The sequence below is a fragment of the Felis catus genome, chromosome D4 (assembly GCF_018350175.1).
Source record: "Felis catus isolate Fca126 chromosome D4, F.catus_Fca126_mat1.0, whole genome shotgun sequence".
Lineage (NCBI taxonomy): Eukaryota > Metazoa > Chordata > Mammalia > Carnivora > Felidae > Felis > Felis catus.
Window position 1 is genome coordinate 56,106,409 of NC_058380.1, and position 27,582 is coordinate 56,133,990.

At 39.5% G+C, this 27,582-nt stretch overlaps 1 protein-coding gene across 11 annotated transcripts in view; it reads right to left on the minus strand.

Annotated features, from left to right (window-relative positions):
• The window catches only part of KIF24 (kinesin family member 24), a 76,265-nt gene that overhangs the window by 18,569 nt on the left and 30,114 nt on the right, over positions 1–27,582 (minus strand). For 10 of the 11 annotated variants that reach the window (XM_023242392.2, XM_011288585.3, XM_019816100.3 and 7 more), the window contains 6 exons: positions 25,534–25,723; positions 20,440–20,537; positions 16,468–16,683; positions 12,533–12,620; positions 3,500–3,621; positions 2,508–2,613 (listed from right to left, as the gene is read on the minus strand). In XM_023242392.2, coding sequence (XP_023098160.2) covers positions 2,508–2,613; positions 3,500–3,621; positions 12,533–12,620; positions 16,468–16,683; positions 20,440–20,537; positions 25,534–25,723 — 820 coding nt within the window. The remainder of the gene's footprint in view (positions 1–2,507; positions 2,614–3,499; positions 3,622–12,532; positions 12,621–16,467; positions 16,684–20,439; positions 20,538–25,533; positions 25,724–27,582) is intronic. The other variant, XM_019816096.3, reaches the window with a different exon arrangement.

Genomic DNA, 27,582 nt, shown 5'->3' on the forward strand with positions numbered 1-27,582 from the left:
TAATGTTAGGAACTAAGAATTCTAGCATAGGAGAGAAGGGAAATACAAATTCAAAAAAGTTAACCAAAACCCTTGTAATCTTAATTTTGAATTAATTTATTAGTATGAATCCCTGATCTACCTTCCCTTTCAAAAAAAAATCTATTTCCTAGCTCTGTCTACTAACCCACTTATGGTATAAGCACCCCTAGTGCCCCTTAATGGTCTCTAAATGCCATTTCCTTCTAAAACCAAGGCTTGTTGAAGAACTGGCTGATTCAAGGTCTGGAAAAGGAAACGTACAAGATGAGCCTAGATTGTCTCGTCATACCAGAAAGCCAGGAAGCTATTCGAGACTAAGAGGGCTGGTCAAAAAAACAAAGGAACATACTTGAAAAAGCTCCCACTGGCCAAATATGTACAATTTAAATAGCAAAAAAGAATAATGATTATAATGAGTTTATAATAATACAAAAAAAAAAGTAAATAACAAACTCATTGGTCATGTTTAGGTTACTAGGACACCAGTCATTCTGCAAAATGGTGAGTAAAGGCAAAGAAGCAAGAATTTATCTGGTCTCTACTGTATGAACTATATTTCAGAATCAGACAGTTGAGGGAAAGTTCTTTCCAGCTAATAAAGAAGGAGTATTAGAATATCATCATTTTGGAATCTCTAGTAAAACAGCAGATACAGGCGATGTTCATCAACGGCTGCTAAAACCACTCAGTGAAAAAGTCTGATAGGAAACTATAATGGAGGAATTAAGCTGACACTTGAATTTTTCTCAATTCTTAAAAAGTCACAAAGAGAGAAAAGCAGACATTCTGTACCTCCTGACATGTTCCTATAGGAAGTCTAAAAACTACCCATGAATTCTTGTCAAAAAACAGAACCTCAATCTCATCAAGCTTCTAGAACAGTGCTTTCCCAATAGAAATGTTAGCCACAAATGCAAATCATACGTGTAATTTAAAATTTCACATTAAAAAAAATGAAATTAATCTTTTTTTAAGTTTATTTATTTATTTGAGAGAGAGAGCACGCGCGCACATGCGCTCATGAGCAGGAGAGGGGCAGAGAGAATCCCAAGCAGGCTCCATGCTGCCAGCGCAGAGCTTGACACGGGGCTCAATCCCACGAACTTCAAGATCATGACCTGAACCAAAACCAAGAGTCCGATGCTTGGCCGAATGAGCCATTCAGGCACTCCAAATTAATCTTAATTACATGTTATGTAATCCAATACATCCAAAATGTTATTTCATTGTGTAATCAATATGAAAAATATTAATGAGATATTATGCCTGCTTTAAGATCCAGGGTGTATCTTACACTTAGAGCATATCTCAGTTCAGACTGGCTACGTTTGAAGTGCTCAATAACCACATGTGGCGTAGTGGCTACTGTACTGTACAGCACAAACACAGACCTTAACCACTTTACAGAAAATAGAACAGAGTGCCATGTTAAACATCAACATGGGGATGCAGTCAACCTAATCCAGAATGCAGGAAATCTTATAGGACAAGTGACCCAGTTTTCTTGAACAAATACATTGATATTAAAGAGAGAGAGAGAGAATGGAAGAACTGATATGGAATAAAAGAGACTATCAGAAATGATCCAAGGGTCCTGTTTGCATCTTGATTTGAACAAACCAACTGTGAAAAGCCATTTATGGGACAACTGGAGGAAGGATAACATTTACTAGATAATAGATAATATAATTATTTCTTCAGGTGTGATAATGGCATTGCAGGTATATTTAAGAAAGTATGAGCCCTCATCTCCTTAAGATAATGAAATATTTGTGGAAGACATGACAGGATGACAGGATTTGCTTTACAATAATCCAAGGGAAGGGTTAGTTAGATTTTTCACATGTTGAAGCTGGGTGCAAGTATTTGGGAAGTCATTAAATGATTTACTCTACTTTTGTATGTTTGAAAACTTAATACAATCTAAAAATTTGATGAGAGGGAGAAAGCTTACCTAAGTTAACCATTTAGCAGCTGCAGAAATACTTGTGTGTTCCTTTGCTGAGAATCTGATTGGGTAGCCTCTGCCCAATTCCAACCTTGGAATTCCACTGCCAGACTCTAAGAGCATGCCCTTGCTCTACTGATTCCACCCAGCCACCCTCACCCACTCTGGCTGCATGTAAAGAGGGAAAAATCTCTCAGGAAGGATTTTTAAACATTTTTAAGTTTTTAATTGTTTGTTTGTTTATTTTTGAGAGACAGAGAGAGAGAGAGAGAGAGGGAGGTAGGGAGGGAGGGAGGGAGGGAGGGAAAGAGAGGGAGGGAGGGGCAGGGGCAAGGGCAAGGGCAGAGGCAAAGAGAGTGGGAGACACAAAATCCGAAGCAGGCTCCAGGCTATGAGCTGTCAGCACAGAGCCTGACACGGGGTTTGAACTCATAGACCATGAGATCATAACCTGAACTGAAGTCAGACTCTTAACTGACTGAGCCACCCAGGTGCCCCTCAAGAAGGATTTTTAGATTAAAGTTGTCAAACAACTTACAGCCAGAAGACTCTGGTTTATTTCTGCACCTTCCATCTTTGTCTGTCTATCTGAGTCTCTGGCGTCTGCTGCTCTTTCACTGCCAGCCAAGTCAATAAAAGAGATCCTGGAGAAAAGACACAGCAAAGATAACTTCTTTGGGGCTTTGGTTTATTTTTACAACAGTCAGCATTTTGTGGCGGCAGGAAGAAATTAACACTGGCCCATCCTCAGGAAAGAAAAGGCATTACTGTCAGCTTTCCAAAAGTATTTTAAGATCCTGATCTGTCAGCTGTTGATAGCACTGTTCACTCAGACACTTCCATTAGTTTTAATCATTTGTGAGAAAGTATGACTAAAATTAATAAAACATTCTTCCCCGCCCCCCCAAAAAACCCGCCATTCTTCCCATAAAGCTAAATGACTGCAATGCAAATCACGTATGTGACCACTTAGATAATTAAATAGAAACTTCTGTGGGCTGCTTTCCAGCCAAAAAAAAAAAAAAAAAAAAAAAGAAAAGAAAGAAAAGTTTAAAGAAAAAAAAAAAGAAAAGAAAAAGACTCATTACTGAGAGGTGAGATAGGCTCATCCATCAGTGTGACAGAGTTTGCTAAGATAGCACCAGAGAAGCAATGAATGTACTCAATTGTCTTATGGCTTCTTTCAAGAAGGCTAGATTAATTCTCTCTCCCCCCTCCCCTTTTTTTTTGGCCTGTAAGCTGAGATGCATTTCCTACTATTCCTTTGCTGATACTGTGTTTCACGTTAGAAGCAATCAATGTCCCTTTTAATAACTTAGGCTTGACCAACAATAGGTCATTACTTCATGGTTAATCAACTGATGGCACTTTAATACAATGATTTATTTCAGGGCTAACAACTCTACTCTGTATCCCTGATATTTATTAAAAACTCCATGGTGGCAGAGTGTTCTGTTGTTGATAACACATATTTCAAAGTCATGTTACGGAAAGGCAGACAATGCAGTTCCTTGCATATTTCCAGCTCACCTGCCAAATGTCCTCTTGGCTGAATCTTTGATCTGAATTTGGATGATAGCATGGGAGCGGGAGGAGTCTGCATTAACTCCAGTGGCCCCAGTGCTGCGCTCCTTGCTGCCTTTCAGAATCACCTGAAAATAAAATCCATAGGGTGATTTCCCCAAGAAATAAAAAAGCCCTCTGGTTTCTAAGAGTTGGCTGAGAGCAATAGAGACCAGGCATATACCTTTGTCAGTACACTGCAGTCATTTTCCTTCTAAGCAGAAAGCTGCCTAAACACTAAATCATACAGAGTAAATACCCAACAGCAATGCAAACAATGTGGAATACTCACCTTGGGGGAGAACATTTAATAGCTGAAGAGCTAATTTACTTCTTTTTTTTTTCTTTTTTTTTTTTTAAATTTTTTTTTCAACGTTTATTTATTTTTGGGACAGAGAGAGACAGAGCATGAACGGGGGAGGGGCACAGAGAGAGGGAGACACAGAATCGGAAACAGGCTCCAGGCTCTGAGCCATCAGCCCAGAGCCTGACGCGGGGCTCGAACTCACGGACCGCGAGATCGTGACCTGGCTGAAGTCGGACGCTTAACCGACTGTGCCACCCAGGCGCCCGAGCTAATTTACTTCTTGATCTCATAAACTCTTTTTTATACCTTTGATAGATTTAGCCTGACTACAATCTCCGGGGCATGACTTGTCTCCAAAGCAAGGTCCCACAGTAGCCATCTATCTTAGTAACTAAAGCAAAGGACAGAAATGTGTATCACAGAATGACTAATACACAGGGAAGAAAAAGAGGGAGAGAGAGACAGAATCCCAAGCAGGCTCCACACTGTCAGCCTGTCAGCTCAAAGCCTGATGTGGGGCTTGAACTCACAAACCACAAGGTCATGACCTGAAATCCAGAGTTGGCTGCTTACCCTACTGAGCCACCCAGGTGCCCCTAGAATTGTATTTTAAAGTTTTTTTTTTTTTCAACGTTTTTTATTTATTTTTGGGACAGAGAGAGACAGAGCATGAACGGGGGAGGGGCAGAGAGAGAGGGAGACACAGAATCGGAAATAGGCTCCAGGCTCTGAGCCATCAGCCCAGAGCCTGACGCGGGGCTCGAACTCACGGACCGCGAGATCGTGACCTGGCTGAAGTCGGATGCTTAACCGACTGCGCCACCCAGGCGCCCCTAGAATTGTATTTTAGAATCAAATTTAGAATATTTTAGATGCACTCATTTTGTAAATAGCTTGCTAAAAGTGTAATAGGTCTATCCGATGAACCTTTTTATAAAGAGAAGAACCTGTTAATTTATAACACTGTACTGTCAACTGCAGAGCTAGTATGTTACTGCTAATTAGAAACCATAAGAGTGACAGTAGTCCCTTACACTGGGTGTGGCACGTCCCCCTGCCCTGCGCTGCTAACTAAGCTCGGATGCTGGCTAGGCTGCTTCAGGCACATCTGTAACTGAACCACCTAGTTCAAATGTACTTCTTTATCCTGGCCTCTCTCCTGTCACTCTGACTTTGTGCGTACATAGACTAATGCAAGGATGATGTGTAATGTTCTTTCTATCAAACTTTTTTCTCTATTAGAAAAGAAAGACATGCTTACTGTGGAAAACTTGGAAAATGTAGGAAAACTATCAACAAGAAAATATATACCTCACATAAATCCAGAGTAAACAAGATTCTGGTGTATTTCCTTCTAGTTTTAGGGTTCTCACACCTCTTTTTGTTTTTTACTTGTTGGTTTTGGTCTTTTACAAGCCCCACGAAGAGACAGGGGAGATCCTTTAAATCTCTACATTTGTATAAACAATATGCTTGATAAGGGAAGGAACAGAGAAGTTAGTGACTTACCTGAGGTCACATAGGTCAAATATCGTCAGGCTAGGGATAGAAGCCAGGTGGCCTCTGCCACGTGAGATCAATGATGCTAGGGACACACAGCTGAGAAAGGCCTCAAGGCCTAGCTAGGCACAGCGGATACAGCGGATACAGACAGACGCTTAGAGGATGGTTTGTGGTTCACCCCCAGGGAAGTCAAGAAAAGTTGGCTTCTGGGGTTCTGTTATAAAGTTTTACACTTGGTTTTTCATGCACCTTGTCCACCTTATCCATCATGATGCATTAGGTACCTGTGAGTACATCCCAGAAAACCTAATGTGTTGAGGATACCTTTCCCGACTAATGACTTTTAGGGAAGGCATGAAGGATTTCTGGTTCTGGTTCAGTTTCCTCAGCTTCAGAAACAGGCTACAATCACCATGCCTTCCAGAAAGTGAAATAAAGCACCTGGGCTCTGACGAGTAAAAATGACTCCGTTTATAAAGATCATCAGATAGATCAACTTTTTTTAATATTTATTTTTATTTAAAAAATTTTTTTAAGTTTTGTTTTTGTTTTTTTTGTTTTTTTTTGAGAAAGACAGAGACAGCACAAGCAGGGGAGGGGCAGAGAGGTAAAGAGAGAATCCCAAGCAGGCTCTATGCTGCCAGCACATATAGCCCGACACAGGGCTCAAACCCACAAAACTGTAAGATCATGACCTGAGCTGAAACGAAGAATCAGACACTTAACCACACTGAGCTATCTATGTGTCCCAATGTTTATTTATTTTTGAGAGAGAACAGGAGTGAGGGAGGTGCAGAGAGATGGGGACAGAGAAGTGGGCTTCATGCTGGTAGCAGAGAGCCTGATGTGGGTCTCGAACGCACAGCCCTGAGATCAAGAGTTGCATGCTCCACTGACTGAGCCAGTCAGGTGCCCCAAGAACAAACATTTTTGTGTAAACTTCCAAAACTTTATTTCTTTTCAGAAATGTAAAACAGAGTTTCCTGGGGAAATAGAGCTTTGCAGATCAACATGAGACTCCACGGGCTCCCCACTACAAGTGAACCAAAAAGAAAAAAGAAGAAGAAAAGGGAAAAACAAAATATTTGGGGGAAAATGCAAGTCTAGGAGCCAAGCCAAAATAGTGCAATCAACTGAAAAATCAGTAGGCTTCCTTTTCCTCTACCACTTCCTCCTTCTTGAATTCTTCCTTCTGTAACTAAAGTCTATTGGGCAAATTTCTAAATCTAGGTCCTTTAGACAAAACATGTTATGTGAGTAGTGAAATGGGGAACTGCCACCAAAGAAACTAAAGACAACTGCTCAATTCTGTTGCCTGGGTAACATTCAGGGACATTATTAACAAAGACTATTAATAAGAACAGATGTGGCGAATTGAACTAGTGTCACACCAACCATTTTCTATATGTTATCTCATTTCCTCCTGTATCATCCAACCCAATCATCTACTATCATCCACATGTTTCAGACTCAGAAAGGGAAAGGACATGCTGAAGGATACATGGCACCAGGACCCACCTCTGTATGGTTATAAGGCTTTAATCACTAAGGTTTCTGTGCATATACAGAAGGAGGGCTAGGAGCATGTCAGTAGCATAGGCACTGTGTGCATAGTAAGTCTCTACCACTGGCATACAACCGAGGCTCATCTAGGGGAAGCTTTTGCCATGTGGGCCTCCATTACCAATTGCGATTAGGGCAATGATAAAATATGAAACAGGTTTATGAGAAGTTTGAGAATGGATGCCCATAAGTACATAAAGTGGCTATCGAAATAACTTAAAAATCTGTAAATCTGGGGCGCCTGGGTGGCTCAATCGGTTAAGCGGCTGACTTCGGCTCAGGTCATGATCTCTCGGTCCGTGAGTTCAAGCCCCGCGTCGGGCTCTGTGCTGACAGCTCAGAGCCTGGAGCCTGTTTCAGATTCTGTGTCTCCCTCTCTCTGACCCTCCCCCATTCATGCTCAGTCTCTGTCTCAAAAATAAATAAACGTTAAAAAAAATCTGTAAATCTCTACAACTGAAAAAATACTCATCAATTCCCTGACAGAAGAAATCTTGATTCCACAACTGAGAAATGTGAGGAGTCAGTGCGTCCTCGGTAAAGGCAGGGAAGACCTGGTGTCTGCATTGTTACGACCAGGTAATAAAATACACTTGAAGGAGAGAGTTCCTGGAAGAAGGACAATCCTGTGGGAAAAAATACGACTGCTAGTTGTGCAGGCATGCAAGTGGCCATGCCTGAGTGAACCTGAGGGTGATCTGTGAGGGTGGCACTCAAAGATGACACCTGAGGGTGACACTTGAGCAAACACATGGGTGATACTTGAGCGAGCATGTACAGTAACACCTGAGAAAGTGCAACACCTGAGTTAGCAAGTGCTGTTGTTTCGAGTCAGTAAATGTTCATGAGGGCATCCATAATTTATATCAACTTTCCATCTTGATCTCAGCTGACTTCTTGTAGACTGAGAGTATCGATGGTGATGATATAAAACACTAACAAGAAACTTCTTTCTGCTTTTTTTTTTTTAGTTAATTTTTTGAGAGAGAGAGAGAGAGAGAGAGAGAAAACAGGGGAGGGGCAGAGAGAGAGGGAGAGAGAGAATCCCAAGCAGGCTCTGTAGTCAGCACACAGCCCGATACAGGGCTCAAACTCACAAACCATAAGATCGTGACCTGAGCCGAAATCAAGAGTCGGATGCTCAACCAACTGAGCCACCCAGGTGGCTTTTCTTAGGAAAGATATCTTAAGATAGAGCAGTACCATAAACTCTTCCAAAGGTAGTGGGAGTGATATGACACCAGACTGCCCATTAACACAATTATGGCCATAGCTAAGGGAAAGGGACCTCCTCCTAAACATCTCTTCCTTTCCCATTCAGTTGGTTAAATCTTCAGGGATAAAGGCATCATGGGCAGTAACTCTCCTGTCAAATGAAGGAATGGCTGGGGGAGGTGGGGGCAAGAGAACCACAGGGAACAGGAATATAAGAAACAATTTTCTTAGGACTCCACAATGGAGGGCACTCTGGACAGGTTAAGAATGGTCACAATCTTGGGGCACCTGGGTGGCTTAGTCGGTTGGGCAACCAACTTCACTCAGGTCATGATATCACAGATCGTGAGCTCGAGCCCCGCATCAGGCTCTGTGCTGACAGCTCAGAGCCTGGAGCCTGCTTCGGATTCTGTGTCTCCCTTTCTCTCTGCCCTTCCCCCACTCACGTTCTATCTCTCTCCTTCAAGAGTAAAAAAACATTAAAAAAAAAAAAAAAAAAAAGAATGGTCACAATTTCAGGGCACCTGGGTGGCTCAGCTGGTTAAGTGTCTGACTTTGGCTCAGGTCGTGATCTCATGGTTCATGAGTTCGAGCCCCGCTCAGGCTTTCTGCTGTCAGTGCAGAGTTTGCTTCAGATCCTCTGTCCCCCTCTCTTTACCCCTCCCCTGCTCTCTCTCAAAAATAAATAAACACTGGGGAAAAAAAAAGGGGGCGCCTGGGTGGCTCAGTCAGGTAAGTGTCTGACTTCGGTCTGGGTCTTGCGGTTTGTGAGTTCCAGCCCCATACTGGGCTCTGTGCTGACAGCTCAGAGCCTGGAGCCTGCTTCAGATTCTGTGTCTCCCTCTCTCTGCCCCTCTCCCGCTCATGCTCTGTCTCTGTCTCTCAAAAATAAATAAAAGTTAAAAAAAAAAAAAAAAAAAAAAAAAAAAGAATGGTCACAATCTCAGGGAAGCCCCTTCAACACATCCCACAAACTTTTGTTGCGCACCTGATTTTACAATTCCTAGAAAGGGGCCCTTGGCTCTTAAGTAACTCTAAAATAGCCACACTCATGTGCTATCCTCAGATGTTTTATCCCAGGACTTAAGAATATAATAGTCACACAAATATGAGGTCTCAGCCCTTAAGCAAAATTTACTTATTTGTCCTAGGAAAAAGAAACTGTTAGAAAAAGACATCAGTGGTGGGCCACCCTGCCATTTCATACACCCAAATCCCTGGAAAGGTGTATTGTGAAGCTGTTCTAAAGGAACGTCTGGTCAAGTACCTGGCCTGTCCTTCTAGCCTTCTTTCTTTGACTCTAGCCAGGCTTGCTACTAAAAGAATACTGTAAGGATGATTATAATGGCTGCAGGCTGCATGTCAGAATCACGTGGAGAGCATTTAAAATGACATATACCTTCATACATTGCTGCTGGGAATGTAAAATGGTACAGCTACTTTGGAGAACAGTTTGGCAGTTCCTCAAAAAGTATGACCCAGCAATTCCATTCCCAGGCATAGACTCAAGAGAACTGAAGACATACGTCCACACAAAAACTTGTACTATGAATGTTTATAGCAGTATTATTCATAACAGTGCTTCTATAAAAGTAAAAACAACCTCTGTGTCTATTAACTAATGAATGGATGAATAAAATATGAATAATATGGGGCACCTAGGTGGTTCAGTCGATTGAATGTCTGACTCTTGATTTCAGCTCAGGTCATGATCCCAGGGTCGTGGGATCAAGCCTTATGCTGGGGTCTGAGCTAAGCATGGAGATTGTTTGAGATTCTCTCTCCCATTGCCCCTCTCCCCCACTCACAAGCTCGCTCTCTCTTTCCCTCTCTAAAATATATATATATATATATATATATATATATATATATATATATATATATATATGAATAATGTATCCATATTAGAATATTATTCAGCCACAAGAATGAATGAAAGTACTTTCATACGCTACAACATGGGTGAGCTTTGAAAATCTGTTAAGTGAAAGAAACCAGAGACAAAAGGTTGCATATTGTAGGATTCCATATATGCTATGGCCAAAATGGGCAAATTCAAAGAGACAGAAATTAGTGGCTGCAAGGCCTGGAGGCAAAGGAAATACGGAGCAACTGCTACTGGTACAGGGTTTCATTCTGAAGTGATGAAAATGTTCTGGAATTAGATAGAGGAGATGGCTGCACAACTTTCTGAATATACTTTAAAAATCACTTAACTGCATATTTTAAAAGGGTGATTATTTTATGTGGATTATATTTTAATAAGAAAATTATATTTAAAAACACTGAAGCATACACTTTAAAAAGGTGAATTTTATGGTATGTGACCAATATTTCAGTTCAGGATAACACTAATATCTACATCTAGGCCTGACTGATTTAAAAGATTCTGATTTCATTGACCTCAGAGTCAAGTAAGCATTTAAAGACACTGCGGTGAAACTAGAAAGGCAAGCCACAGAATGACACAACATGTTTATGACACAAAAAACTAACAAATGACTCACATTTGTATATACACATCAGTAAGAAAAAGACAGACAACCCCAAAATGAGGAAAAGATCCTAACTGGCATTCCCCAAAGAGGAAACCCATAAGATAAATTAAAAATATGAAAGGCTATTCAATTTATTTCTCAATCAGCAAAATGCAAAATAAAACTACAATGAGATATAATTAAACAATTCCAGACTGGCAAAAATTTGAAAATCAACAGGAAGTCTTGGCGAGGATGAAGAACAATGGGATTGCTCATACACCACTCGTGGTAGCATACAGAGCTTTGGAAAGCTAATGAAGTGGAAGATCTGCATGTCCTCACAACTAGAACTGTACCGGAACACAGGTATAAGAACATTTCACAGTTACAATGTTCAGAAGAGCCCCCCAAATAAAAACAACCCCAGCTGTCCATTAACAGAATGGTTAAAAGGTGGTATATTCATATGATTGAACACTATATAGCAAATAAGAACAAAACTACAGCCATGTGCAAAAACATAGACTGAACTCAAAAGCATAATGATGAGCAAAAGAAGACAAATAATATGGTGTGATTCTATTCATAAAAGTTAAAAAACAGGTGCACAGTAAGTTATATAGTTAATGGATGAATACATAAGTGGTAAAACTATAACAAAGAACAAGAAAGTGATTTAGCATAAATGTCAGGAGTACAGGGGACTGTGACTGGCAAGTTGTATAGGGGTTTATGGGGTGCTGAAATGTTCTATTTCTTAATCTGGGTAACTGATTATGAAAGTGGTTGTTTCTTTATTCTATACTATACTACACTATACACATTCAGGCTTTAAGCATATTTCTGTATAGGCTATTTTTCACAATAAAGTGATCTAAGTGGTTGAGGAGCACTGCATTGAAGGACAATTCAACAAAAATATATTTGTACATAAATTAATAAATTCCCAGAAAAGGAAAAAAAAATGATTTTAAACCATTTGAACAGTGGATATCTCAGTGGGGAGTAGGGAGTTTTATATAGTAAGTTGGAAGTGGCCTGTATTCTTCTATCTTCTTACATATTTTTGCAAGGTTTGTATCTAGTAATGAGCAAGTGTTAAAAGATAACTCTTTAGAAGTTTTTTCAAATTTATTTGAGAGAGAGACAGACAGTGCCCCTAAAAGAACTTTTCATGAAAGATTTGGAAATGTCTTTGGAAGGATATACAAAAAAACTTGCCTCAGTTTTAAAAGGGAATATAAGGGATATTTTTATTGTACCTCTTGAATTCCGAACCCATGTGAAAATTACTATTAAAAAAAAATTTTTTTTAAGTAATTTCTGCACCCAATGTGGGGCTCAAACTCATGACCCAGAGATCAAGAGTCACATACTCTACTGAGTCAGTCAAGTGCCCCTTACCCATTAAAATTTTTACTTAAAAGTAAGAATATTTCGGGGCACCTGGGTGGCTCAGTCAGTTAAGTGTCCAACTCTTGACTCCAGCTCATGGTCTCACGGTTTGTGAGTTCAAGCCCCACATTAGGTTTCTGTGCTGACAGCGTGGAGCCTGCTTGGGATTCTCTCCCTCTCCCTCTATCTGCCCCTCCCCTGCTGACTCTCTCTCTCTCAATATAAGTAAATAAACTTAAAAAAAGAGTATTTCTCTCCAGTAGCTTTTCCCACTACCATAGATATACACATTAGCAGTCTGTCAAACTAGCACCAGAGTAGCCTCTCATGCACAAGGTTCTCCCACACACTCTGTGGCACTTAGACAACAACCCTGTACAGAAAGGAGCTATCCTCTTAGAGGACTCACATTTTACAAATGTTAGGTAGCATGCTTGTCATGGCCCTCTGGCTAAATTCCATTATTCTTGCTAGATAGCAAAATGAATTCTTTCCCTGTACTTAGGTTACTATCATGGGGTAGTAAGGAAGAGTTACCTCTAAGAGGAGCTCCACACTGTTCACCTGAAGCTCTTGCAGTCCCACTATCTGTACCACGTGGTTGCTATCTTCTCTTGCAAAGAGCCTGCAGACACAAGAACATGGTTGGTACAGCAGACCTGCTATAATGGACTTTGTTCTTGCCTCCCCAGAAACCTTCCACCATTTCCCTATTAGGTAGCAGTTCTGTTATTTGAGTGAGATTGATGTGTATCCTCCCCGCCCCCCTCGCACACCTCCTGATCACAGCCCTGGGCTTCAGAGATGGTCCTTGACTATTGTAAACAAATCGACATCTTTGGCTACAATTAAAAGAATGAACATATAATGCAGACATATGCCAATCAACAGATGGTATATTCCTGGCTTTAGTGATTGGTTCAGGAGTGGATATGGGATCTCTGCTGGTCCAATCAAAATAGTTCTTGTCTCTGGTCGTTAGGTGCCTGGGGGTGAGGTGCTGGTGCTCTTTCTGGAAGTGAAAGTATGTGGCCCTGGGAGCAGTGGCAGCCATTCTGTATCTGCTAGAGGGCCAATTTTGAAAGCTAACATCATAGAAGGTAGAGCAGAGAGATGTACAGAAACTGGGTTCTACTCTATTTCCAACATAAGGAGTCTTCATATATCTTCCAAGGGAGGAAGGAAGAGCTGGTGCTATAACTGAATTTCTCAGGCCTATGTATAAGGCTATGGTCTATTATCATCATTAAACCAGATATATCAAGGGGCATCTATTGAATCTATCAAAGACTCAAAGATTATTTTTCTCCCTTAATAAGATACTGATTATGGTTAAGAATGGAATTCCACTTTATACCCAAAAAAGGAAATGATTTTCTCAAAAATGTTTTCTTAGTTTGTTTCACCCCAAATTTCCAAATTTTTACAGAACAACTGGAGAAAAACAGCTTCACCAATCCCCATGACCTATCAGAAACTAATTCTATTAGAACAGTCAGGCTTCTGGAATAAAAGAGGGATCAAGCTTTCAGAGCCCTCAGGTCATTCCTAAACATACAGGCCCTATGCCCTGAGCTCACCCCAGAACAGTTCCTAATGGACAGCCCAAAATGTACTTCTAGCTTTTTAAATTCTATAAGCCAGAAATGTATTTCTATCACTTTTTATGCAAGGCTATAAAAACAATTTATCCTCTACTTTAAGAGTTAATTTGTGGGGGGGGTGGGGGTTGCTGGGGGGCTCAGTCAGTTGGTTTGGCTTCTGACTCTTGATTTCAACTCAGGCCATGATCTCACCATTCATGAGTTTGAGCCCCGAGTTGGGCTCTGTGCTGACAGTGCACAGCTTGCTTGGGATTCTCTCTCTCCCTCTCTCTCTGTCCCTCCCCCACCTCTCAAAATAAATAAACTGAAAAGAATGCACATATACAGGGCAATATATCTGAGTCATTCATTAAAGAACCACACTCACAAATAACTAGATATCCTGACTGTCCCTTCACCCAAAGAAACCAACAAACCAGACACAGACAGACAGACAGACACACACAGCACAACAGCTTTTATCCCCTTGCCGACTGTTCTTTAAACAAAGAGGACTTCAACTTCCTGCATTTTGACCTCAAACTTTCTAAATGATTAAGTTCATTCCAGCGTATCATACTCTTAACTCTGGGAAAAGACCCTGCAGGCAAAGCATCCCCAGAAGGGAACACAAACTACCCCCTCAAGCGATAAAGGACTGTCCCAAGCCAGCAAGACTCTATCCATGATTGGCCCTAAGACAATGATCAACTTGACTTCACTGCCCACCTGCACAAACCCATTGACCTTTGTCCCACTTTCTCCTTATATAAACCTAGAAGTATTTTCGGCACTTTGGAGGCAATCTTTGAAATGTTAGTCCGTTGTCTTCCTGGTGGTAGCCCCACTGAACTAAATTCCTTTCTTGTTTCACCACTACTTGTTTCTCTGCCTTTGGATTTTGTTGGTGGCTAGTGGTTGAACCTGGTCTGTTTGAGACCTCCAGAGCCAGATGCTCTTGCCAGTGTCCAGCTACATTCTGACTGGAAAGGTCTCCTAAGTAATAGTGTTGGGGCCTTGGAAGAGAAGCTGTGATTGAACTAACTTGAAGCTTCAAAAACCAACAGAGGGTAATAAAGAAAAGCAACTCTTCTCCAAACCAAACCTAGAGCAGAACCCTCCTTTATTTGGCAGTTGCTGTGTCAGGACTAAACCCTGAACACCTGTACATCCTCTGAATTGTGGCATACCTAAAGGTCCCCTTTTCTTGGAATAGTCCACAGATGGTGGTCTGCCTAAGCCCAGTTGATGGCTTCTCCAGTTTCACTACTCAATACTCTTATAGGTAACAAAGGCAAGCTGAGAGCATAGTACAAGCTAACACCCCCAGCCCCCCATCCCCCAGGTGGGATTTGTAAAACATTCCTCAGGCACTCTTGGCTGCCCAAGAACAAAGGAAAGGGAAAAACAAATGGTTAACTGATAGAGATCATCATGCAGGACAAGAGTTTGCATCAGTTTGCAACAGTCTTAATAATTTACAAGTAGGCAATCTCCAGAAACCTATGGACTCAATTTCCTAGAGCCCTAACCTCATTCTCCCCTCCACAGGATACAAAATCTTATATAATCAGTCACTCTTCCCAACCCCAGTGCAGCTCTTTCTGCCACGGGTCCTGTCCTCGCGCTTTAATAAAACCACCTTTTTGCACCAAAGACATCTCAAGAGTTCATTCTTGGCCATCTTGGCTCTGGACCCCAACCCTTCAAACATCAGCACCTTTGGCATGGGGGCCTGCCCTATCACACTCTACTGAACTCAGATGCTCTTCTAGCCCAACCCCCATTCCAGTGTTTGCCTGGAATTTGCACATCCTTTTGGACAGCTCTGTAGGGGCTTGGATACCTTTGCTGGGGGCTAGTTTCTGTCACTGATTTAGTTTCCCCAGCCTACCACCATGCTCTGCCCCAATTCCCTTCTCTCCACTTGTGACTGCTCCCAACATGTCATAGTTCTGGTTAATTCGGTTATGACACTCTTTTGTCTTTCCACCTCCCCTATTCCATCTCTCCTCCTTATCCTCCCAGTCAGTCGGTACCTTCACAACTTTGTTGTTTCCTGCTCAGTTAAAGTCAGCTCTTTCAACCTAAACAAAACTTTAGGCCAGAAAAATACAATAGGATTTAAATCCATTTCTAAGTTACTGTATTATGTTTCAAGGGCAACAGTTTAAGACTTAGAAGAGTTAGAAGTCTAACGTGAAGAAGAGAGATGTATTTAAAAAAAAAATTTTGTTTTTAACGTTTATTTATTTTTGAGACAGAGAGAGACAGAGCATGAATGGGGGAGGGTCAGAGAGAGAGGGAGACACAGAATCTGAAACAGGCTCCAGGCTCTGAGCGGTCAGCACAGAGCCCGACGCGGGGCTCGAACTCATGGATCGCGAGATCATGATCTGAGCCAAAGTCGGACACTTAACCAACTGAGCCACCCAGGTGCCCCGAGATGTATTTTTTTTAACTGATCTCAGAAAATTATCATTAAGTTTACCCTAAGATTATTGAGAAAAAAAAATAAGAGAAAGCAAGAAACATTATTTATAGTTCTTCCAATGTAATAATAGGCAAAAGAATAGGAAGGTATTTAAGTACATGTTGATATCCTGATTTCCTGAAATCATCACCCTTTTGCAGATCAAAGTAAAAGGGATAGTCTTTTGATAAACATACGGATATAGATCACTTAAAAAAAATACTAATGGAAGGCTAATTTGCATTCTTTTCTAGCTGAACTGATTTAAAAAATATTCATCTAATTCAGGAGACTCATCTCAGAAAAGGGCACTAATATAATAAGACCTTGTATTAAATCCCATGATCATCAATTCTGTGGACCCTCGCTTAAAACAATGATGAACAGATTTGTAGTTTCCCATTCATAAGCAGTACCTTTTTCTTCTATTTAAGAGGTCATAAAGCTGTCCACAGTAGATTTCATAGAAGCTGATCCACACAAAGAGGTGCCTTTTTGGCTGGGACACTTCTAGTTGCCTGAAGATCTCTTTGGCAGCCAGAGCATAGAGTCCTGGGTTCTGATGAGTTCCTATCATGGTGTAGGTCTTCCCAGCACCTGTCTGTCCATATGCGAAGCAAGTGGCATTCCCTCTAGGGGAAAAAAATCATTCGTATAACATATACACTAAGAGAAATGTTAATCTACATACAGATTTTTCATGACCAAAGTCAGGTAGAAACAGAATCCTGTTTATAGCTGACAAAATTCAGCTATGAGCATACAATCCTTTAGGGAGAGGAGGGCTTTACGTGATAAAAACACAGGAAGAGGAAAAAACATTCTTAAAGCAGCACATGAGTTTTTTAATAGGAATTTTTCATGGAACTGGTTATATGATAAGACAAGTCTGGAAGCAAATAAGAATTCCATGCTAGATGTCCTAGAGAATCTAAGAGATGATTTTGTCTTAATCCGAAAAAGCTTGATGAAAGAAGTAATAGAGAATTAAAATAAATACAAAAATAACAGAAGACCATATGATTAACAGGGTGGTAATGACTACTCATATAAATATTAATGAAGTTTAGATGTGAATAAGCAAGATATTTGAGGAAGGACTCACAGAAGGGTTTTTCTAAGAGCCTCAGTTTTCACTTTCATTAATAAATTAATTAGTTACTTGATTTCTAAGATCCCTTCTATCTCTGACACCATGTGGTTCTAAGTAAGAATCACTATTCTTGCATGTAGGGTGGGTATGTGCATGGGTATGAGTGTGAAGAACTGCAGAATAAAAGGTGCAGAGGAGAGCTGGGAAACTATCCTGCCAATCACCGCATGTTTTTGGAGGAGCTAGAGGCCAAGATTACCTGAGTATTGGAGGCTCAACTATGTAGTACAGAGTAGAAAATGAACATAATGTTAAGTAATAAGCAGCTATTGCAGACTCTTGAACAGGAAATTGCATGGAGATTAATGATAAAAGTAGCTACTTGCAGTAAGAAAAAAAGTCTGTGAACACACAGAAGTAAGGGAACACTGGAGGTGGGCAGAGAGAAGAACATGAAGAAAGAGGCCTGAAGCCAGAAAGAAACCCAAGAACCAGTAATAGGACAACAGCAAAGGAACCATATAAGTGTAAGAATAAAGAGATGGTAGCTAATCAGATTTAAGCTGTTTGAGCAGAGACCGGGTACTCCTTGTCTTTTGAATCCAGGCTCCCAGTAGTATGGGCATTTGAATGCACTAGCAGAGGCACAGATAGGAAACGATTAATGGAGGAAAATGTAAACACATTGCAGAGGATTTAGTAGAATGAGGGGCACCTGGGTGGCTCAGTGGATTGAGTGGCTGACTCTTGATTTCTGTTGAAGTCATGATCCCAGGATCCTGGGATCAAGCCCTGTGCTGGGGTCCACACTAAGTGTGGAACCTGCTTAAGATTCTCTCTCATTCTCTCTCTCTCTCTCTCTCTCTCTCCCTCTCTCCCTCTCTCTCTCCCCCCCTCCCCCTCTCCCCCCTGCTCATGCTCTCTCTAAAATAAAAAAAAAAGATTTAGCAGAATGAGAGTAAAGAATAATATCTACCTTATCTTCTGAACATTTTAGTGATGATCTTTTTGAAAAACAACAATATGGGCATGAAAAATCTCTTATTACACTTTGCATAATAGATGCACTTAACTTGTAGCTCTCTTATTTTTTAACTGGTACTGTCCTAACATTCAAATTCTAACTTTACAAACTTGCTCTCTTAAAAAGTACTCCCTAAATTTGATATATAAGAAATCAAACCTGAAAGGCATTTCACTTTTTCAGCCTACTTAGAATTAAAAAAATTTTAATGACTGCTATTAAACAACAATAAAAAGAAAACAGACAAACAAAGGGGCAAATGAAGGTATCTGAATGGCAATAAGCACATGAAAAGATTCTCAGTACCATTAGGCATTTTGAAATTCAAATTCAAAGCACAATGAGATAAAGTTACATACCTATTAGATTGGCTAAAATAAGACTGACAATACCAAATATGGTGAGGATGTAGAAATGCAATTCACACACATTGCTGTTGAGAATACAAAATGGTGTGAGAAAAACTGTTTGACACTTTCTTATAAACACACACATATCCTAAGACCCAGAAATTCCATGTCTAGGTTTCACCCAAGATGAATGAAAACATGTCCAAGAATCAAAGACTTGTACAAGAATGTTCGTACAGCTTTATTCATAATAGTCCAAAACTGGAAACAACCCAAATATCCATCAACAGGAGAATGGACATATTATGGTATATTCATAGAAAGGAATATTAGTAATAAAAACTACAGATACATGTACTAATATCAAAAAACATTATGCTAAGCCAAAGAAGCCAAGCATAAAAGAACATATATGGGAATGATTCTATTTCTGTGACATTCTAGAACAGGCGAAACAAATATATAGTGACAGAAAGCAGGTCAGTGGTTATATAAGACCTGAGGGTAGAGGTGGAGGTTAACTAAAAGGGGACACAAGAGAACTTTCTGGGGTAACGGAAATGTTCTGTATCTTGTTCAAGGTATTGGTTACTTGGATATATACAACTACTAAAACTCATGAAACTTGAATACTTCTTAAGATCTGTACATCTAACTGTATGTGAATTATACCTCAATATTTTTAAAGTTATAAAAATTATTTTTAATAAAGTCAAGGGGCACCTGGGTGGCTCAGTTGGTTAAGCATCCAACTTCGGCTCAGGTCATGATCTCACCGTTCGTGGGTTCGAGCCCCGCACCAGGCTCTGTGCTGACAGCTTGGAGCCTGTAGCCCGCTTTGTATCCTGTGTCTCCCTCTCTCTCTGCCCCTCCCCTGCTTGAGCTCTGTCTCTCAAAAATGAATAATTGTTTAAAAAAAAAAAAAAAGTCAAAATACTCTGGGGCACCTGGGTGGCTCAGTCAGTTAAGTATTTGACTCTTGATTTTAGTTCAGGTCATGATCTCATTGTTTATGAGTTGAAGTCCCACATTGGGCTCCATGCTGGCAGTGTGGAGCCTACTTAAAGTTATCTCTCTCCCACTCTCTCTGCCCCTCCCCAGCTTGTGTGCACTTTCTCTCTCTCAAAAAAAAAAAAAAAAAAAAAAGTCAACTCATTTAAAAAATAAATAAATAGGGGTGCCTGGGTGGCTCAGTCAGGCGTCCAACTTCAGCTCAGGTCATGATCTCACAGTTGGTGGGTTCGAGCCCTGCATGGGGCTCTGTGCTGACAGCTCAGAGCCTGGAGCCTGCTTCAGGTTCTGTGCCTCCCCCTCTCTCTGCCCTTCCCCCACTCGCACTCTGTCTCTTGAAAATAAATAAATGTTAAAAAAATTTTTTTAAATAAATAAACAAAATTAAAAAGTCAAAATACTCTGGTATCAGTGATTATAGCAGACCATTTGGCATTTTCTATCAATACATGCCTATATTGTGAATATAAGACGGGGCTCCCTAATGCCTTTTCTATCCCATTTGTATGTTTATTTAAAGTGTGATTATTTCAAAATTAAAAAAAATACATCTATAAAGAACAGATGACAGTCACTTACCTATCCCACTCCAATGAAAAAGGTAACTGAACTATATATCCAGAATACATAATTCCTGTTATCAAAAGTTCAAACTATAACTACTTAAACCTTTTTATTCTGAGGACTTTGATGAAATTATATTGCTAACAACATTTTTCCTGAAAATTTCTAAATGCTTGGTAACTCCTATAGAGATAAGGCACTCTTTAACAGAGTCTAAATTCACCAGATTAAGACACAAATTCATGTTTAATTAAAAAACTGAAAAATGTAAGTGATGTTTATAAAGAAATATGATTATGGAGAAGAGAAAATATGAAGCAAGAGAAGCAAATAATTACTATCATACCCATTGAAAATATGCTGAATGAGTGGGTGAGTAGTCTTCATGTATACATCCCGGTTGGTGCATGCCTCACCAAAGACTTCATCAAAATAAAAAACATGCTGAAAAAGAAATGTGATTTTTATAGAGACATTTCCTGGATTTTCTTCACCACTATTCTAGTTAACACATAAGAAAGGTGCGAATATGTTTTTAACTACTGACTATGACAAATTTAGAGATAAATGAGCAATCAATAACTGTCAAATGACAGGGCCTTCTTTTACTTGAGATCTCTGTAGACATATTCTTATAATTTAAACTAAGGCACATAATTTTTGTTCTCTCTTAAGTGAAGTAAACTGATGAGTACAAGAGTAAGCCAATCCTCCTTAGGTCCAGGAGAACTCAATTCTATGGGGATTATCCTCACAGCCTAGCTAGGGCCAGCATATTTGAAATTTAGGGAAATTCTAGAGGAAGGTTTCCATTTCATAGGTTACACAGCTGAGCTTTTAATTCCATAAACATGTATTGCTCAGCTGGTAACATGTGTACCTGTAGTAGGCACTTCAAAGGGCCCAAAGATATTGACATTACCCTACCATTACCCCACTCGACCACCTAAAGGTGTGAATCCAGACAGTATACACATGACTCTAAGCTAGAAAAAATGTGAGATAAAGTACATGTAGAATTCAAAAGAAAAACATGTTCCTTCTAATTAGAAAAGAGATTATGAAAAATACTGTACAGATAAAGGGCCACAGGGGAAGAAGAGGAATTTGAGAGGTATAGATGGAGGCAGGGAAGAGAGTCCAGGCACAAAGAAAACATGAGCAAATAGTCAAAGCAGGAAAACACAAGGAACATTTTAGGGAACAGGGAAGATTCAATGTTGAAATACAGGATTTTGTAGGTAGAAAGGTGAAATAGGCGGCTAGAATAATGAGTTAGGACTACGGTGTATGAGTATTGGGACACTAGCCTTAAGGTCAGAATGTTCATATATAATTTAGCAAATAGTGGGAAGACAAAAAACTTTGCAAAGGGAAGGGATGATCCGAGCCATTTTACTGGAAGACTAATCTTACTGCACACTGTGAATGGACTAAGAACAGGGACACTGTTAATCTAGTGGTGAGGTAAGAAGGGTCTAAATTAGATGATGACAATGAAAATAAAGAGGAGATGGACGCATGAGAAATTTGGCAACTAATGGCCTGGATTGGTGGGAAGAAAAAGTAGTCCAAGATGATTCCCAAATGAAAAACCATGATAATTTGGAAAAGGATAGATAACCCTATTAAAAGGGGTCTGGAAAGCATTTAATTCAGCAGCCATAATCACTTACAAAATTTAGAGGCTTATTATGTTGGTAGCCCAGCTGTCTCTGAGTAAAAGTCCTAATTTCAAGCTTGACTGTAGTGTAATAATGGCAGTCCATACACAACAAGGGGGACATGAGGCCCTATCTTCTGCTACCTCTTGGGCCTGCTCTAAATATCCAGTTAAGGAAAAATTGCATGGGAAAACCCAGCAAAGTAAATTGGGGCAATTTATTATAGGTCACTCTACCCACATTTGATTCTGTTTCGTGTGCCATTACATTAGAATAGAAATTTGTTAGGGTACCTGAGCAGAAATTGGGGCCACTAAGATGAATTTATCAGTTAGAAGATATCTCCAAAAGTTAGGAGGTGAGAAAATAAGGAATCTGTGCAGCATGATAAAGAAATCTGTGAACTTTTAGTGGCATAAAATGTGATTTAAAAAAATTTTTTTTTGGTTTTATTTATTTTTGAGAGAAAGAGAGAGAGAAAGAGCAAGTGAGCATGGGAGGGACAGAGAGAGAGGGACACGCAGAATCCGAAGGCAGGCTCCAGGCTCTGAGCTGTCAGCACAGAGCCCCACGCAGGGCTGAAACCCATGAACTGCGAGATCATGACCCGAGCCAAAGTCAGACGTTTAACCAACTGAACCACCCAGGTGCCCCAAAATATGTGATGTTTTTAAGAATAAAATGTTTCTAACTGTTGAATCTGGGTGATAGGTACATAGAGGTTCTTTATATTTTTTAATAAACTTGAAAACGGTGATAATAAAAAGTAAAATATATTTCTAAAATATATTTTTTGGTGTTTCTCAGGAAAATAAAAAAGTGAAAACAAGTAAACGTGGGAGTTTTAAAAAATTTTCTTTTACTTCATTGAATATATGGCTATTCTTCATCTCCTTCTATGAGTGCTTGTGAATAACTTCAGCTCCTGAGTAAACACCTTAAAAAACACTTATTGATTAAAGGGATTAGTATCTTTCCTTCCAAGAGGATTTAGGTATTGATTTTTCCAGTACTTCTGTAAGTATCCTTAATGAAAGATATATGAACATGCAAGATTATTCTAATTAACATGTTACATATGTTATATATGTTAATTATAATAATGCTATTATATAAATATAATAAATGCTAGCACAATATATACATATATATATATAATCCATAATATTCTTTGCATCACAGATACTTTCATTTGATCACACTTTATCAATTAGGTTGGATTAATACTCACTTTAGCCTTGGTATGATCGGAGTTCCATAATTTATTTTTTAAATAAAATTTTTTCAGATTATAAAAGTAACATGTATATTTATAGAATTTCTCTGGAAAGATACAACAGGTAATAGTGGTTGCCTTCAAGGAGGAAATGGGGTTAGCAGGATACTTCACTGCATACCTTTTTGTATGTTTTGATTTTGAAATAGGTGACTCTATCTTACTCAAAAGTTTTTACTTTTTATATAAAAGTAACATGCTGATTATAGAAAATTTTAAAAACATGGAAAACAACAGAGAAGAAAATCAAATTGCCTATACATCTTACTACACAGAGAGAGCCACTATTGACTTTTTGGTTTATTTCAGTACCATCTTTTTTCTATATATGTTTCTTTATTTAAGAAATTGGAATGAAACATACACATTTGTTTCCTTGTCCTTTCACACATTATGTTGATATAAAATTTAATGGTAAGACAGCATACTACATGTATATGATCATATATACTAAGTAACAAAAGAAGATTTGAAAGGATAGGACATTTAATTAAATGGATACATAAACCTATTGTCTGAATTCCTAAGTAAGCTTAAAAATAAAACCCAAAGAATCTAGGATCAATATTTATTTGCCATGTTTGCTACGAACCTCCCTTTACTTCTTTCCACTGAAGAAAAGAAAAGGGGGTAAAAGCCTTCCCAACACTTGTATTATAGCATTGATAGGTAAGGATTTTGACCTATGAGAGCAAAGGTCCAAAGTTCAAACTGCAGAGTAAGTGCTATGAAAACTATGGGTATTCAATAAGTATTGACTAATGGTAATGACAAAGAAGGAAGGTTATTGTGTTTGGGGATAATGGAAAAATACAAAAGATAAGCTGATGCTTCTTTGAGGGAATTACCGTGACAAAAGCATCATTAACGATGTCTTGGGTAGATGGTGACTGGACAGGGCTATTACTACAGTTACAAGTAGGTATGGAACTAGATAACCTTATAACTAATTGGCATTTAGACCGTCTTCAAAATAAATATCTCCCATCTAGACCTAATAGATTGTGCATTGATCAGCAGTCAATAAGGCTGTTAAAGTGATTGGGTTGGTTATACAGTGACCTACTAATTTAGTGCCCAAAGAGTCAGTGGATTACTTTGAACGTTGCTGTGAAACTCAATTTTGATAGCCAAAGAAAAAGATGAACAATGCATGTGTAAAAGAGGGGGAAAGTGTTAATTTGACTTCAGCGTTAACGTATTTATTCCAGGAGGGTAAAAATCTCAGCTGACTAAAGTGAAATGCTAGCACAACAGATTACTCACCACTTTTTTCTCTCTACCAGTCACTGGGTTTTGAGGCAAGAGAAAGAGAGAGAGAAAGAAGAATGAATATAATGTGCATGTTTAGGGAGGCAGATTCAGAGAAAGAGAGACCCAAATTCTCAAATCTTAACATCCGGTAGATTATCCTCTGTTTTATTTACAATTGCTTCATCATTTTAAGAGTACCAAATTATGGTGTCTCCCATCTATGGGCTTGCTGCTTCCATAGGAGACTGGAGAATTACTACAAGGGTATCTATCTACTTTAAGTAAGTTCCCTTCAATACCAAGCCTTTGTCCTTGGACTCTTTGTGATCTTTCTGGCAGGGAGTGAATATTTTTTGTGTCTAAATTACCAGTGTTTTATGTAAATCCTTGTAAGTTACATGTAAAAACCATATCCCTGGATTACATTTACTCACACTATAATCTAACCTTCACCAAGTGGCCTGCTCAAGAGTCCAGTTTCCACCAAATTAAATCTAAGCCCAAAGACAGTTGAGAATTGAAATAAGCAGCTGAGTGGCAATCTGGAACCTTGTTGCTCAAAAACATATCCTCCATCATTAAACTCCAGACACACTCAGCAGAATAAGTTCACACTGTGAGACACAGGCAAGACTTGAGACTAACTATGCAATCATCTCAGAGTCACCCTGGGGCACACCTCAGTGACCTGTCCTATCTACCACCAATTCATTACATTCTTTTTATACCCTTGGGCCCCACTTTTTGCCGAATAGGTATAATTACATTCACGTAAAATGTGTTAAGCGAATGTATGATGCAACTCTATTGCCCTAGAGTGCAGAAATTATGTTATTGTTTCCCCCACTGCACTATCTATATATTTTTTTAATGAAGGCCCAGGGTATTAATGATTTACATCAAAAATGAATGCGGGGTGCCTGTATGGCTCAGTCAGTTAAGCGTCTGACTCTCGACTTCGGCTCAGGTCATGGTCTCGCGGTTTGTGAGTTTGAACCCCGCATCAGGCTCTGCGCGGAAAATGCGGAGCCTGCTTGGGATTCTCTCTCTCTTCCTCTCTCTGCCCCTTCCCCGCTCTCTTTCTCAAAATAAATAAATAAACTTAAAAAATTAAAAAAAAAAAAAAGAATGCCAATACCCAAAGCTAAAACAGGATTTTAGAATTCCTGTGCTGCTATTCAAAGAAAAGCAACAAACTGACACACTTGATAACATTAGTTCCAAACACAAAAGGAAAGCATCATACCTGCAGAATATATTGTGTGAGGTCAACTGCTTCTTTCTTCTCATGAACAAGTAGAGTTTCTTTGTCTTGTACAGTAATAATATTAATTTCTCCACGACGTACCTCCCTTAGGCCCAAAGGGCGTTTTCGAACACAAACTCTGATTTTCTCCATCTCAGTCCAAGGATTCTCTTTCTCTGAGGTGTTCTGTCTGATATATATTTGTAAGTGGGCTTTAAGTTTTAGTAATAGGATGACTACTTAAGAGGTCAAAGTATGAGCACATTTTGTTATTTTGTACATACATTATGCCTAATATATATACACACACCTTATACATATATATTATATATAAAAAACTTGCTCAGTGTCAACACTTTATTTTTTTTAATTTTTTTGTGTTTGTTTATTTTTGAGAGAGAGACAAAGCGTGAGCGGGAGAGGGGCAGAGAGAGAGGGAGGCACAGAATCTGAAGTAGGCTCCAGGCTCTAAGCTGTCAGCACAGAGCCTGACGTGGGGATCAAACTCACAGACGGCAAGAACATGACCTGAGCCCAAGTAGGACGTTTAACCGACTGAGCCCCCCAGGCGCCCTGTCACTCTAATATGTAACATCACACGGGGTGCCTGGGTGGCTTAGTGGGTTAAGCAGCCAACTCTTGGTTTCAGTTCAGGTCATGATATCATTTGTGACTTGGAGCCCGCATTGGTCTGTACTCACAGCGTGGAGCCTGCTTCAGATCCTGTCTCCCTCTCTCTGGTCCTCCCCCCACCCCGCCAAATAAATAAATGTTAAAAATACATGTAATTTTATACATACTATGTGTACAGAAAGTTCTAATAACTAAATCCTCCTGATTATTTCTATCTCTATCCCTACTCCACCCCATCCTTTATCCTGCCGAAAACAACGAACCAACCCCCAAACCTTAAGAACTGCTTTAGCTTTAAGACTGTGTGTCTGACTTCCAGATGTGGTCTTCCAAAAACTTCTAATGATTTTTTTTCTTTTTCTTTTTTTTTTTTAATCATACCTGGGTTTACTAAATACCTTGAATTAGGTGGTAGGTTTCAATGTACTTTTCCTCTGTTCTTCCCAGGTATATTCTGTACCTCCCTTTGTCTTGCTCTTCCTCTTTTTGTCACCTGATGTGTGTTTGTTAGAACACAATCCTCTATTTTTTTCTTCCCAGGACAATTTTATGACTGGTGCTGCCCACCACTATCACCCTTCTATTCAGACACATTTCTTTTCTGGCTCTGGCTTCAGTGAACTTATCAACCTTAACAGCTAGAATATTTGATGAAATACTCCTTGAGCTAGGGATACAAAATTCATCATTTTACTTGCTGAGCCTAATGGGGGTATATATGCATATCTCTAAGAACTGACCATTTACCTGTATAGAAATTCCTCTTAACCTAAGTAACAAGAAAATAAAATTCTTGAAAGCAGTTTACAGGATCAATGCCTTTGGTCTATATACTTTAGAATGTCTTGGCAAGACAAATTATTCTCTTCCTTTACACTTTAGAATTTAATTAATAGCTCCTAAAAACCCTTTTATAATTGATTTTACACAGGATATTTCACTATATAACTTTCATATCAATTTCAATTTTCTGAGCCCTCCAACTGGTTGGAAAATTATTTTTTGTCAGGATCTAAAATTAATAAAAAGGAGCAAATAAAATTTCTAATATTGTGCATAAAAGATAACTCCAAGCTTTTAAAGCATGCTTTTTTTTTAACCAACATAGAGCAAATTTAAAAAAAAATTTTTTTTCAATGTTTATTTATTTTTGGGACACAGAGAGACAGATAATGAACGGGCGAGGGGCAGAGAGAGAGGGAGACACAGAATCGGAAACAGGCTCCAGGCTCTGAGCCATCAGCCCAGAGCCTGACGCGGGGCTCAAACTCACGGACCGCGAGATCGTGACCTGGCTGAAGTCGGACGCTTAACCGACTGCGCCACCCAGGCGCCCCAGAGCAAATTTTTTTAAATGTACCATTTTGGGGCACCTGGGTGGCTCAGTCGATTGAGCAGCTGACTCTTGGTTTCTGC